General features: G+C 44.3%; 1 protein-coding gene across 2 annotated transcripts in view; it reads left to right on the top strand.

The window, feature by feature from the left end:
• Positions 1–15,228, top strand: part of LOC139232516 (astrotactin-2) — a 1,052,969-nt gene that overhangs the window by 246,989 nt on the left and 790,752 nt on the right. For both annotated transcript variants that reach the window (XM_070862850.1, XM_070862851.1), the window contains exon 7: positions 12,738–12,917. In XM_070862850.1, coding sequence (XP_070718951.1) covers positions 12,738–12,917 — 180 coding nt within the window. The remainder of the gene's footprint in view (positions 1–12,737; positions 12,918–15,228) is intronic.

Raw genomic sequence — 15,228 nt, 5'->3', positions numbered from 1 at the left:
TGTGGCCTCACCAATAGCCTGTACAACTGTAGCAAGACTTCCTTGCTTTTATACTCCATCCCCTTTGAAGTAAAGACCAAGATTCCATTGGCCTTCCTGATCACTTGCTGTATCTGCATACTAATCTTTTGTGTTTCATGCACAAGTACCCCCAGGTCTCGCTGTACTGCAGCACTTTGCAATCTTTCTCCATTTAAATAATAACTTGCTCTTTGATTTTTTTCTGCCAAAGTGCCTGGGCGTTCTGCTTAGGAACATTTGTGGAGGTGTAATCCTTGACCCCATTAATTTGCATATATTTCAAGTTGCTGACACTAACCAATTCTGATATGGGATTCATCCAATGAGGCAACAGCATTGTAAATAGTCCTTTCCAATCTTCTAGGTTAATAAGATTCAGACAGGACAAACCACTGAGTGATACACAGGTGTAAGTAGGACTGAGTTGTGTGGGCTTTGATGGTTGGATTGCCAGGGCCAAGTGGCTCATGTAGCCCATGACCTGCAGTTTGGAACCCCTGATCTGTTGGGAATCTGCTGCAGAGAATGCAGTTGAAAATATTCCCCTTAAATGTGGCCCTTTAAGTTGCAATTGCATAGGGCTTAATCACAGCACACCTCAGAACATTTTGAGATACAGGTATTTAGTTGCCGAAAGTGAGTAAAAGCACTCTGGATCAAAATTCAAATTTCTTAAGGATTTCAAATGTTTAGAATTCTTTAAATGAGTAATTCCATGTTTTTAAAAAAAAATCAACGATGATGTATTGAATGAGAATATTTCTGCAGTTTTTCAACATGGTTGATTCTTAAATACATTCTGAAGTGGCCAATTAAGTCACTCAGTTGTATCAAATCGCAATAGCGGTTCAAGAAGACGACATTTCTGCAGACAACTAGGGATGGCCAGCAACGCCCACATCTTGAGAATTACTTTTTTTTTTAATGTCTGAGGTATTTGAATATTATTTTGGATCACTGAGCATTGATCAGCCATTTTAATTTATGCTTGAGGAATGCATATAATTTTGACAGTTACTACATTTTAATTAAAGTTTGAATTGCACATGATTCGAACATTCACCCTTCCATGAAACACTGGGGAGATATCTCGCCAACAATGTAATATCTGACTGAACATTATAGGAGTGAAATTCTCCTGACAATAACTTTAACTGAAAAGGTTTCAGAGTATAAAAGTGAAAGTTATTTTTTGCGTTCATGCCAGTTTTTGCATGAAATTTATCAGTAGGAGGAATTTTCATTTTGTTCCTCACAGTACCGGTTTGGATAAAGACCCATTGGATCTCATTTTATCATCTGCATTGTCTTCCTATTGCAGTATAAAATTATTTCTTAAATGTGTCCCGTATCTTGGCCTCAGTCACCCATCCTGGAAATCTCATCCATCTGTTTGTTCTAAACTTGCCCTTCAGAATTCTGTTCCCTCTGATTCTGTTGCCTGAGCTTTCTTCACTTTTAGTAGTTGAATCTCAAATATCCACACTCTTAGGGAATGGTAGAATCGTGGTTATGTCACTGGACAAGCAATCCAGAGGCCTGGACTCATGATCTGGCGACATGAGTTCCAATCCCACCATGGAAGCGGGGGAATTTAAATTCAGTTACCGGTAATTAAATAAATCTGGAATAAAAAGCTAGTATCAGTAATGGTGACCATGAAACTACCAGATTGTCATAAAAACCCATCTAGTTCACTAATGTCCTTTAGGGAAAGAAATCTGCCCTCCTTACCCAGTCTGGCCTGTATGTGACTCCAGATCCACAGCAAAATGGTTGACTCTTAACTGCCCTCGGAGTTGTACCAAACCACTACAAAGAAGTATCACATGGACTGCAGCGGTTCAAGAAGGCGGCTCACCACCACCTTCTCGAGGGCAATTAGTGTTGGGCAATAAATGTTGGCCTTGCCAGCGATGCCCACATCCTGTGAATGAATTTTAAAAAAATTATTCGCCACAATTTTGCACTAACCTCTTAAAATGCAATTGCACATTTTTAATTGATAGTTTGCACACCCTGGGTTCTAGATTCAGCAGAATAAGTACTTGTTATCTGGATTTCCAGTAACTGATAGAATTTACTATCCATGCAGCTTTGGTTCAGGAGACCAACAAGAATCAGGCTTTTGGTTCCGGGAGACTGGTGGGGTGGTTGGGGGGGGGGGGGGTCTCAGGCGGCCATTATTTTTTTCCAGAGTTTCTAATTTATCTGTACATTGTAGGAACTTGCTTAGGCAACCTAAATAGATCAAATTGAATATAAAACTTATGATGTACCATTAAATGTAGGGGACATTTGGTTATCCACCAAAATCTGGAGTTTGGGGGGGGGGAGGGGGGGCGGCGGTGGGTGAGGGGTTAGAGAGAGATCCATTCCACTACACCAGGTAATTGAGATTGATGATACTTTGGGGTAGTATATCAATTTCCCGGAGTAACTTTGGAGTAAACCACAGGGGAATGGCATAAGTGGCCATTCATTTGTTTGTCGAGTATTTCCACTGAATTTACAGCGCATGACCTTGAGTTCATATCTGTGGGACATCAGTTTGAGACATCGTTTAAAGTGCAACCACTACATGTTTTATCCTGCATCTAATTGGCACAAATTAATTCCACTGATCAATACATGGAGTGGTTGGTATTTTAATCAATAAGATGCTTCATCATTTCAGCTCCGTATAATTATTTTTTCTTCCATTTCATCATTATAGTCTTCATTGGTAGTGAACTCAAAAAAAACATCTGACGCACTATTGGACAAATTGATCAGCTCTGCAGCAGTTATACCTCATTACAAAAAACTGCTTTTGTCCATTGTTCATATAGAGAGCGCAGATATAAATCACATTTCAATGGAATATGTTCTTTTATATATATATAAAATTATGGAATGAGTTGTTATAAATATGAACTTACAACAACTATTACTTTAATGTTTTTAGAATTATATTGAACCTGTTCAAGTGCATGAAATAAAATTAATTCTTCATAACTATTATTTAAATTGTGTGGACAATTACTGACATGACAATGTTTTAGGAAGTTTAACCAGCTGAGCTTTAATTGCTCATGTAATGAAAATTTAAACAAGCCTTAAATGCCCTGAGATGACTGTGCTGTTACATTAACGCTGAGCTGGACAACTGAATGCAAAATTGGTAATTCTCAAGTGAGATGAGAGATTAGAAGAATTTTTGAGTGGACTGAACTGTCTTTATCAAGCTGAATATATGATTAGGAGCAAGATGAAAGTCATAAGAAAAATGACAAATGTGGCAGATCAAATATTCTATGGAATACAATTGTTGTGATCCAAATCGCATCACTATTTGTGAGGCTTGAATAGCTGACTTCAACAGAAGTGTACTCAATAACTTGGGAGATTTAAAAAGAAAGAAAGACTTGCATTTATATAGCGCCTTTCATGACCACCGGACGTCTCAAAGTGCTTTACAGCTTGTTGTAATGTGGGAAACGTGGCAGCCAATTTGTGCACAAGCAAGCTCCCACAAACAGCAATGTGATAATGAACAGATAATCTGTATTTTTGTTATGTTGATTGAGGGATAAATATTGGTGAGGACACCAAGGAGAACTCCCCTGCTCTTAGAAACATAGAAAATAGGTGCAGGAGTCGGCCATTCGAGCCTGCACCGCCATTCAATGAGTTCATGGCTGAACATGCAACTTCAGTACCCCATTCCTGCTTTCTCGCCAATAAAGACAGCATCTCCAACAGTGCAGCACTCCCGCAGCACTGCCTGGAGTGTCAGCCTAGATTTATGTGCTCATGTTTCTAGAGTGGGACTTGAACCCACAACCTTCTGACTCAGAGGCGAGTGTGCTACCCACTGAGCCCAGCTCAGAGGGTTCTTCTTCGAAATATTGCCATGGGGTCTTTTACGTCCACTTGAGAGAGCAGACGGGACTTCGGTTTAATGTCTCATCTGAATGACAGCACCTCCAACAGTGCAGCACTCCCTCAGCACTGCACTGCAGTGTCAGCTTAGATTTATGTGCTCATGTTCCTAGAGTGGGACTTAAACCCACAACCTCTGACTCAGAGGCGAGTGTGCTACTCACTGAACCACAGCTGACATTTACTCGAATGATATCAGGGATGAGGGACTTCAGTTATGTGGAGAGACTTGAGAAACTGGGGTTGCTCTCCTTAGAGCAGAGCAGAACAGGTTAAAGGAGATTTAATAGCGCTGTCCAAATTATGAAGGGTTTTGGTACAATAAATAAGGAGTAACAGTTTCCAGTGGCGGGAGGATTGGTAACCAGAGGACATAGATTTAAGATACTTGGCAAAATAACCAAAGGCATGAGGAGGAGAATTATTTTTTATGCTGCCAGTTGTTATGATCTGGAATTCACTGCCTGAGAGTGTGGTGGAAGCAAATTCACCGGTAACTTTCAAAAGAGAATTGAATATATACTTGAAAAGGAGAAGCTTGCAGAGCAATGGTGAAAGATCAGGGGAGTGGGACGAATTAGTAGCTTTCATAGGGCTGGCACAGGGGTGAATGGCCTCCCTCCGAGCTGTAGTATTCTGTGAAACTTCATCACCTCCTGCGTGTAAATCAAAGAAGTATTGTGGAATAATTCTCAATGGTAAGTGCAAAGAAAAGATTGAAGAATTGCAAGAGTACTGGCAGACTGGGATACAACAGGTGGAGCAGGATGAACGTACATTGATATAATGGCAGGGCCCCTGTAACACACTGGGTTAACCGTTGTATCTCTACTGATATTTGTGCAGCTCACTGTTGGGTGGGGTAACTTGTCCAATCCATTTTTGATGTTGTTGTCAACACTCATTGATTCAAGAATTTTACTTTGTTTTAAAAAATGAGAAGCATATTTTGGGTTGTTGTTGTACCTATCCATGATTTACAGGAAAAAAAATCCATTCAAAACATGTTGCAAATAATCAAAATCAATCTGATTAGTTTATTTCTCAGACTGCTGACAGACTCAGGGAAGTTCCAGTCTCCCTGGGCCAATGATTTATAAAAGTATTCAACCTCATACACTGTGAGGGTTAAGATTCTTTTGAAAAGAAGGGATAATAAGAACATAAAAACAAAGAATGCTTCTTTCCTCTTTCCTAACCTGCTAATAAAATCATGGGAATACATTGCTTTGAAACATATAATTTCAGAAAATGTGGTTTGGTTAGTGGCTCAGTGGGGAACGCACTCACCTCTGAGTCAGAAGGTTGTGGATTCAAGTCCTGCTCCAGAGACTTGAGCAGTGCTGAGGGAGTGCTGCACTGTCGGAGGTGCTGAGGGAGTGCTGCTCTGTCGGAGGTGCCGAGGGGGTGCTGCACTGTCGGAGGTGCCGTTTTTATGAAGAGATGTTAAACCGACAGAGTAACTATTTGTACTAAGTCTGCCTTCTGCGCATGTGCGCACAGAAGCGAGAATTAGAACAAATCTCACTGACTCCGCCCACCCCGCCCCGACAAGCGCAATTACCACTAACCCTATTCTGCACATGCGTCTTCCTCTCCCCACCGCCCCCTTCTGGAACCAGCTCCACACATTGCCTCCACTGTCTCCGATCCATCAGCAGCCCCAAACCTCTGATCAGGCAGCGGGCAGCCAGGACCAGTTCAAGTAGAAGTTTGAGTGAAGAGTGCGGGGAGAGCGGGGCAGTGGGGAGGGAGAGCGGGGCAGTGGGGAGAGAGAGCAGCGGAGCGGTGGGGGAGAAAGAGAGAAGCGGAGCAGCGGGAGAGAGGAAGAGAAGCGGAGCAGTGGGGGAGAGAGAGAAGCCGGGCGGTGGGGAGAGAGAGAGAAGTGGGACGGTGGGGAGAGAGAGAAGTGGGGCGGTGGGGAGAGAGAGAAGTGGGGCGGTGGGGGGAGAGAGAGAAGTGGGGCGGTGGGGGGAGAGAGAGAAGTGGGACGATGGGGAGAGAGAGAAGTGGGGCGGTGGGGAGAGAGAGAAGTGGGGCGGTGGGGAGAGAGAGAAGTGGGGCGGTGGGGAGAGAGAGAAGTGGGGCAGTGGAGGGAGGGAGAGAAGTGGGACGATGGGGAGAGAGAGAAGTGGGGATGTGGGAGAGAGAGAGAAGTGGGGCGGTGGGGGGAGAGAGAAGTGGGGCAGTGGAGGGAGAGAGAGAAGTGGGACGATGGGGAGAGAGAGAAGTGGGGATGTGGGAGAGAGAGAGAAGTGGGGCAGTGGGGGGAGAGAGAAGTGGGGCGGTGGGGGGAGAGAGAAGTGGGGCAGTGGAGGGAGAGAGAGAAGTGGGACGATGGGGAGAGAGAGAAGTGGGGATGTGGGAGAGAGAGAGAAGCGGGACGGTGGGGAGAGAGAGAAGTGGGGCGGTGGGGAGAGAGAGAAGTGGGGCGGTGGGGAGAGAGAGAAGTGGGGCGGTGGGGAGAGAGAGAAGTGGGGCGGTGGGGAGAGAGAGAAGGGGGGCGGTGGGGAGAGAGAGAAGGGGGGCGGTGGGAGAGAGAGAAGTGGGGCGGTGGGGAGAGAGAGAAGTGGGGCAGTGGGGAGAGAGAGAGAAGGGGACGGTGGGGAGAGAGAGAAGCGGGGCGGTGGGGAGAGAGAGAAGTGGGGCGGTGGGGAGAGAGAGAAGTGGGGCGGTGGGGAGAGAGAGAAGTGGGGCAGTGGGGAGAGAGAGAGAAGGGGACGGTGGGGAGAGAGAGAAGCGGGGCGGTGGGAAGAGAGAGAAGTGGGGTGGTGGGGAGAGAGAGAAATGGGGCGGTGGGAGAGAGAGAGAAGCGGGACGGTGGGAGAGAGAGAGAGAAGCGGGGCGGCGAGAGAGAGAGAGAGAAGCGTGGCGGCGGGGAGAGAGAGAGAAGTGGGACGGTGAGGAGAGAGAGAGAAGCGGGACGGTGGGGGAGAGAGAGAGATGCGTGGCGGTGGGGAGAGAGAGAAGGGGGGTGGTGGGGAGAGAGAGAAGGGGGGCAGTGGGGGAGAGAGAGAGAAGCGGGGCGGTGGGAGAGAGAGAGAGAAGCGGGGCGGTGGGAGAGAGAGAGAGAAGCGGGGCGGTGGGAGAGAGAGAGAGAAGCGGGGCGGTGGGGAGAGCAAAAAATGTGTCGGTCAGGAGCAGTTCATTTCTCATTCAGCGCCAGTTTGAGTGAAGAGTCAAGTGGCACCATAAATTGCACCCTGAGGAGAGAGACACTGGGTGTGGGGGGGGGGGGAGAAGAAAGAGAGAGCTTGGGGGGAGTGGAAGAGAGAGCTTAGGTGGGGGGTGGAGGAAGAGAGAGCTGGGGGGGTGGGAAAGAGAGAGCTTAGGGAGGAGAGAGAGCTTGGGGAGGGGGGCAGAGAGTGGCTTTGGGGGGCAAAGAGATCTTGGGAGGAGGCAGATAGAGAGCTGGGGGGAGAGAGAGCTTGGATGGGGAAGAGAGAGAGAGAGCCTGGGGGGGCGGGACGAGAGAGACACAGGTTGGGGGGGGAATCGGAGGGGAGTGAGGAAACTCAAGGAAGATGGATCACGTTCTTCCCACCCCCGAGTACTTGCAAACTTGGTGTGTGTGTTCCAAGGGACATCGTTGGGGTGGATGAAATCCAGAAGTCACGATACTGTCACTATTCTCTTCATACCCAATAAACATGTTAACAATCTGCATACAATGCCCCATCTATGGGGTAGGAGTAAGGTCTTGCGCTTGGGCAAGGGTCTTCGGCTGGGGGAGGGATGCACTTACGCTGGGCTAAGGGACTTTGGCTGGAACTTGGCTGGTGGAGGCAGCACATGTGCTGGGGTAATGGACTTCAACTGAGGGGGGGGCAGCGGGAATGCACTTGCACTGGGGTAAGGGACTTTGGCTGGAACTTGGTGGCTTTTGGGGCGATCTATCCTACTTGGCTTCTGAAGTCAAAATAGATCGAATTACAAATTGGAAAGCCGGTCAGAACTTGGGCTGGATGGTTCCAGTTGCACATTCCAGAGGAACTTCAGAGTGTGGCTTATCCTCCAAGGGGACCAATCAACAATAGGTCATGTGAAAATGGAGAGCCAATCAGATAAACGGCTGTCTTTCAGTTTGTACAAATAGACGCAGCCTTAAACTGAGGCCCCGTCTGCTCTCTCAGATGGACGTAAAAGATCTCATGGCACTATTCTGAAGAAGAGCAGGGGAGTTATCCCCGATGGTCCTGACCAATGTTTATCCCTCAATCAACGTAACAAGAACAGATTATCTGGTCATTATCACATTGGTGTTTGTGGGAGTTGCTGTGCACAAATTGGCTGCCGCGTTTCCCACATCACAACAGTAGCTACTGTAAAGTGCTTTGAGATATCTGGTGGTCATGAAAGCCATTATGTAAATATAAGTCTTTCTGTTTTTCATTAATTACAGAGGAAAATTAGGATTATCAGGTTTTTTTCATTATGGTAAGAATTTCATCTCCTTGACACTAAAACAAACACTAATGTTACATTAATAAAGCTACTCATCTTTTATTGCCATAAAAGCAGACCTATGTAATGAAATGATTTAAGTAAAAAAACGAGGAATCAATTGCACTCTTTTGCTCAGTGGGGGTAATGTTCTGAGAACATGTGCTAACTAGTGCATCCTCAAAGATTGTCCCCCACCCCAGTCTAATTCCCACTTCCTTTTAATTCTCAATGCTATCTCTCTCTCATGTGTTTTTGTTATTTCTTTTTTTGCTTTATTTCCATTTCAGCCGAGAGCTTCCTGCAGCCGCCCCCTAGAGCCACCAGAATGCAGCTTGCGCTGAGCCCGTGATCCTTTCTCTGTTGCCTTACCGCACATGAATTTGGCGCACTCGGGTATTAATGACAGGAAAAAACATTGAGCTCAAAGTAGATTATTAACTGTCCAAATTATTCTGTGTTTAGCAGCATGGTTCATAATTATTTTCAAATCAATTGAAGCTGAACGAACATTAAGAACTAGTGACGTTTATCTTCAATTTGAAATCCTGATAGTGAGGTCAGTTAACTACCACAGCATTGATTTGCAACATAAAACTGATTGTAAATTTGTAAATTAATTTTCCTTTGGGAGATCGGTGTGATGAGGTGGTATTGAATCTAATTTCAAAGCATTCCATATATAGATTTGTCAGAAAGAACAGGCATTTTTAAAGTAGGGAAAGTCCATGAAGTCCAACTAATCTAACCTGATGGTGTATAGATTTCAGTAAATTGGTTTGAAATGGATCATAAAATGCTTAATTTAAGGGAAAGGAAAGTTTAGGAAATTTTCCACCCCAATGGAGGCCATCTCTTCCTCAATGTGCTTTTGCATCAATGTTACTGATAAAGTGGAGTCCTCGCCATCCTGAAGCTGCTCCATCTATTTTAATGGGCTAGGACTGAAACTTTGAAGAGGCTTGAAAGCTAACCCAGTGCTGCCCCATGCCAGGAAAACATATCACCAGGAATGTTGCATATTTTACTTGTTCTCGCGGTTTGACATTTATTATGTCATCATGTAAAGACATCCTCCAATGGGATTATAAAAGCAGCAAATGCTGGAAATACTCATCCGGTCAGGCAGCATCGGTGGAGAGAAAAACAGAGTTAATGTTTGAAACATTAACTCTGTTTCTGTCTGCACAAATGCTGCCTGACCTGCTGAGTATTTCCAGCATTTTCTGTTTTTATTTCAGCTTTCCAGCAGCCACAGTATTTTGCTTTGGTGCTACAAAGGGATTAGCTACCTGGGGCAGAACAAAAGGATCTCCATTTTTACACTTTGTCAAAGAATGGTTTAAGTGCCTATTTTTCATTTTGATTTCCAGCCTAGCAAAATGTTGGAAACACTTGTGTTCCAAACGTACCATTTCAGTGAATCTTATCACCAAAAATATATGAAATACGCCCCCTAAATAAAATTCAGGCTATTTTGCAGCTGTGAGCACGACAATACTTTAGTAATGCAGACTTTCTCACTATTTTTCAGCTTTCGATGTAGATCAGATACGATTAGATACCTGGATCAGCACTCGAGTGTGTATAGAGTCTCTACTAAAATACAGTAATACAGTAAAAGGTTATTTTTCTCAACTTTAAATAAGTACATTACTCTTACCCTGTACAGTATGATCAATGTTAAAAGCTAACATTATATATTACCCATGGTTCTGTCCAGTGCAGCAACCATCAGTTTGTTAATGATTGTGCCTTTGGACGCCATTGTATTATGTGTTGATCCGAGTGACCTGGTGAGCGGATCCATCTTGCCCTCTCACTCACATGACTATGACTCAGAGGGTTGTGAGTCAACATCTTCACGGAGGCATACGAAAGCATGAGCCTTACACTAAACATCCATAAAACAAAGGTCGTCCAGCAACCTGACCCCGCCACACAGCACTGCCCCCCAGTCATCAAGATCCACAGCGCGGCCCTGGAAAACGTGGACCATTTTCCATACCTCGGGAGCCTATTATCAGCAAGGGCAGACATTGACGACAAGGTTCAGAACTGCCTCCAGTGCGCCAGCACAGCCTTCCGCTGACTGAGGAAGAGAGTTTTCGAAGATCAGGCCCTCAAATCTGGCACCAAGCTCATGGTCTACAGGGCTGTAGTGATACCCGCCCTCCTGTATAGCTCAGATACATGGACCATTTCCAGTCAACATCTCAAATCGCTGAAGAAATACCACCAACGATGTCTCCGCAAGATCTTGCAAATCTCCTGGGAGGATAGCCGCACCAAAGTCAGTGTTTTCGTTCAGGCCAACATCCAAGCACTGACCACACTCAACCAGCTCCGTTTGGCAGGCCACATTGTTCGCATGCCCGACACAAGACTCCCAAAGCAAGCGCTCTACTCGGAACTCCTACACGGCAAATGAGCCCTTGGTGGGCAGAGGAAACGTTTCAAGGACACCCTCAAAGCCTCCTTGATAAAATGCAACATCCCCACTGACACCTCGGAGTTCCTGGCCAAAGACTGCCCTAAGTGGAGGAAGAGCATCCGGGAGGGCGCTGAGCACCTCAAGTCTCATCGCCGAGAGCATGCAGAAAGCAAGCGCAGGCAGCGGAAGGAACATGCAGAAAACCAGACACCCCACCCACCCTTTCCTTCAACGATTGTCTATCCCATCTGTGACAGAGACTGTAATTCCCATATTGGACTGTTCAGTCACCTAAGAACTCACTAAGTGGAAGCAAGTCTTCCTCGATTTCGAGGAACTGCGTATGATGATGTGAATCTTTGGAATTCTCTACCCGAGAGAGCTGTGGAGGCTGAGACATTGAATATATTTAAGGTTGAGATAGACAGATTTTTGAACGATAGGGGAGTCGAGGGTTATGGGGAGCGGGCAGGGAAGTGGAGTTGAGGCCAAGATCAGATCAGCTATGATCTAATTGAATGGCGGAGCAGGCTCGATGGGCTATTTCTTATGTTCCTATTTCTTATGTTCTTATGTAACCTCAAGTTTATCTTCCCAGTATCTCTGCAGCTGTAGTGATTGTTTAGAATCTTGCCCCCGATAAAGATTACTAACTCCAGCTCTGATCTGGAGTCAAGTGCTCCTTCTTAAATTTTCCATGAACTTTTATTAATTGGCTTTTAATGCAACCTTAATGAGCAAAAATCTGTTGGCACTAATCTTTGTTAATTTTCATGAAACCTTTTTTGGATGGGATTCATCCTCAAACAGCTTCATTATTGGTTTCTGTTGAAAGTGCACCATGGTTTATACATGCAGTTTCACTTAAACGATCCAACATATGGCCCAAGAATTATCATCGTCAGCCCTCTCCTCCCCTTCCCCCAACCAGCCATCACATTATTATATTTGGCTGAGGCTGGTGCAATAAGAAAAAAGAACAGTTAACATTAAATTTTTAACTCCAGTGGTTACATATGGCATCCATTCTTTTAATTACCCTGCATACAGCCTACGCTTGGCCATTTTTTTTACATTTTTCAGTAATTATACATTTGCATTATGCCCTCCCCACCTTAAGTACTGATTAGCAAAACATGAAGACCACAAATGTACTTTGTATTTTACTCACATCAGTAGTTTTGCATTACTCAGACTGCACACAGTCCCTCAGGTTTCATTAGCTGTGCAACACAGAAGTGTAGACGTTTCATATTTTACATTTGGTTATCTAGTGATGAGAGAGTATGCAGGAGCAGCAGCATCCGTTGAATGTACCATCCTCTCCAATACTTTCTCCCTTCCCCTCTTGAAGGCTCTGATAGCTTGCTGGGTCACCATCACTCAAGTGGCCATGAATCATATATAAGTTTTGATGGTGAGTGTTGGCAGGTTATCTGATTGCAGGGTTATCATAGCTGAGCTCAATTCAGTATTTATGCAATCCTGTCCTCAAGCAACTTCCATACATGCATATTTCCAGCAGGGATTGCTGATTAATAATCAGGATTGGGAATTCATGCCCATTTTCCCTTCCTTAACCCAGAGGCTCTGAAGCCAATTATGACACCAAAACAATAGCCCTAGCTGAGAGTAGTTGATTGTGGATTGGACATGGTATACCTCCCTGGTCTGTACAGCTCAACTACCCACTTACTAAACCAGCTACTGTGGAAGAAAGGAGCAAATTGAATTGAGGATTTATTTACTAAATTGTATTCCTTTTCATCTGTTTAGAGTAAATGATGTATCTGTGCAATGGGAGGTGGGGGCAGGGGATTAGGCTTTTCTCCTACTTAAAAGTATTTACTAACATCACAACTTGCATGTGAAAGATCTCCCAGGTTGTAAATGTGAACTTTCTTCCACTGCCCAGGTTTCTCCAATGTGCTGAAAATGCTGAAGGGAGAGAGCAGCAGGGAAGACCTGATTTCCATCATCCAACAATACGGCAGTCATTATATCGCTGAGGCTCTCTATGGCTCGGAACTCACATGCAAAATACACTTTCCGAGCAAGAAGGTCCAGCAACAGCTTTGGCTCCAGTATCAGAAAGGTAAGATCAAAATCAACTTTTTCCATCCATTGCTATTTCAATAGGGAACACTAAGTGGAGGGCGGGTAGGAGTCACATACTTTTAATCTGAAGTAATCGTACATGACCGCAGCCTAAATGATAGACTTGTTCCTAAAAAGTAGCTCGAGGCAGTATTGTTTTCCATTTCTGTTGCCAACAGTCAGCAGTGTCAGCTGTCTAGGCCCACAGCTTTGGAATTCCTTCCCCAAACCTCTCCGCCTCCCTTCTCCTTTAAGTCACTCCTTAACAGCGTCATCTGTTTTAATATCTCTTTCTACAGCTCAGTGTCAAATTTTGTCCGATAATGCTCCTGTGGAGCACTTTGGGACATTTTTCTGCAATAACAACAATTTACTGCAGCGTCTTTGAAGAAAATATTTGTGGCAATTGCTTGACATAGTCCCTGGAAAAACTCTCCTCCCACATTCTGTTTTGTGGTATTCATCTGCCTCAGAAGGATGAATGGTTGAGTAAATCCTGCTGAGATTGAAGCTCAAGGTCAACTGGTCCAAATATCTACCAAGGGCAAATGACAGAAAATCCACATAGCTGTCATTGAAGACACTGAGGTTATGCAGAGTTGTGGTCTATTACTGACTTTTTCAGGTTAATTTCAATGCTGGGATATCGAGGACCTGGCAGATTGTCAATTCTTAACACTAGTTTTGGCAAGCATCCAAAGGGTCACAAGAGTTAAGCCAACCATGCAGGTTGTCGCTTCTCGTGAGACTAGTTTTATTGACAGATGCAAATGATGTTTCCACTCCAGAAGAGATGCTTTCAAATACTTTGTTTTACTTTTGTTAAATATTGCCTCAAAGGGAGCTTAAACTAAAAGTACTTTCCTCCCATCCCAAGTGCTGTCCCTCATTCAAAGGAACTGTGCTCAAAATTGCAGTATTTTGGGACTCTGCCTTCATTCTTGGCATGTTCATCGATATGCATTAACTGAACCAGGAGTAGTGTTCATATATTGATTAGAAGTTGTTGAGGACCTGCCGTTTTCCTTTGAGCTGGATATGGATCAATTTTGTTTTTAGCAGAAGTTAACATTTTTTTCTTAGATTTCTGGGCCAGGGAAAATCTGCTAATTGGCAGATAAAAGTAATAAATTACAGTATTGATATCCAGAATAGTTTTCCTTCTCTTCTATTAGTTATTTAGTTTCTTTCGGGATATCCTAAATGCTTTACAGCCAATGAAGTACAGTCATTGTTGTAATGTAGGGAAACACGGAAGCTAATTTGTATGTAGCAAGGTCTCACAAATAGTAATGAGATAAACAACTAGATAATCCGTTTTAGTGATGTTGGTTAAGGGTATAATATTGGCCAGGGCACTCCTCTGCTCTGAGTCGTGTCATAGGATCTTTTACTGATCTCTTTACCCAAGAGTGCAGACAGGGCTTTGGTTTAATATTTCATCGAAAAAAAACAATACCTCTGACAGTGAAGCACTCCCAATAAACAGCACTGAAAGGTCAGCTTAGATTATGTACTCAAGTCTCTGATGTTAACCCATGGCCTTCTTACTCAAATGCCAAAGTGCAAAGATTAATATTTTAACAGCTTACATTTCTGTTCCCCAATATTTTCAATCTGTTAAACCAACAGAAAATGTTTTATTCGCCAGTTGTTCTGTCAGAAAATAAAGTGATAACACATCTTACAACATAGCTTGCAGACTACCCTAAATTGTTCAGGGGACTGGTGGTTGTTTGCTCACTGAGGCAATGGCAGACTTTGGTTGCAGTGCCTCGGGTGTTAATTATTATTTTTGGATGTGGTTAAGGAAAGATTTGCATTTATCGATCACCTTTCACAACTTCAGGACGTCCCAAAGCGCTTTACAGCTTTTTGAAGTGTAATCACTGTTGTGATGTAGGAAACGTGGCAGCCCATTTGTGCACAGCAAGCTCCCACTAACAGCAATATGATAATGACCAGACGTCATGTTGATTGAGGGGCCAGGACACCAGGAATAATTCTCCTGCTCCTCTTTGAAATAGTGTCATGGGATCTTTTACGTCCACCAGAGGGGGCAGACGGGGCCTCAGTTTAACATCTCATCCGAAAAACAGTGCCTCCGACAGTGCAGCACTCCCTCAGTACTACACTGGAGTGCCAGCCTAGAATTGTGTGCTCAAGTTGCTGGAGTGGGGCTTGAACCCATAACCTTCTGACTCAGAGGCAAGAGTGCTATTAACTAAGCCAAGAACAACCCTTTCACTTTTGCTACTTGTTCGTTATGTAACTAACCCCTGGAGTAAAAGATGGGGTAGAAATCTTGT

The sequence above is a fragment of the Pristiophorus japonicus genome, chromosome 20 (genome assembly GCF_044704955.1).
Source record: "Pristiophorus japonicus isolate sPriJap1 chromosome 20, sPriJap1.hap1, whole genome shotgun sequence".
NCBI classification, from domain to species: domain Eukaryota; kingdom Metazoa; phylum Chordata; class Chondrichthyes; family Pristiophoridae; genus Pristiophorus; species Pristiophorus japonicus.
Note: the sequence above shows the minus strand (reverse complement) of the source record. Positions and strands in the feature narration are given on the sequence as shown.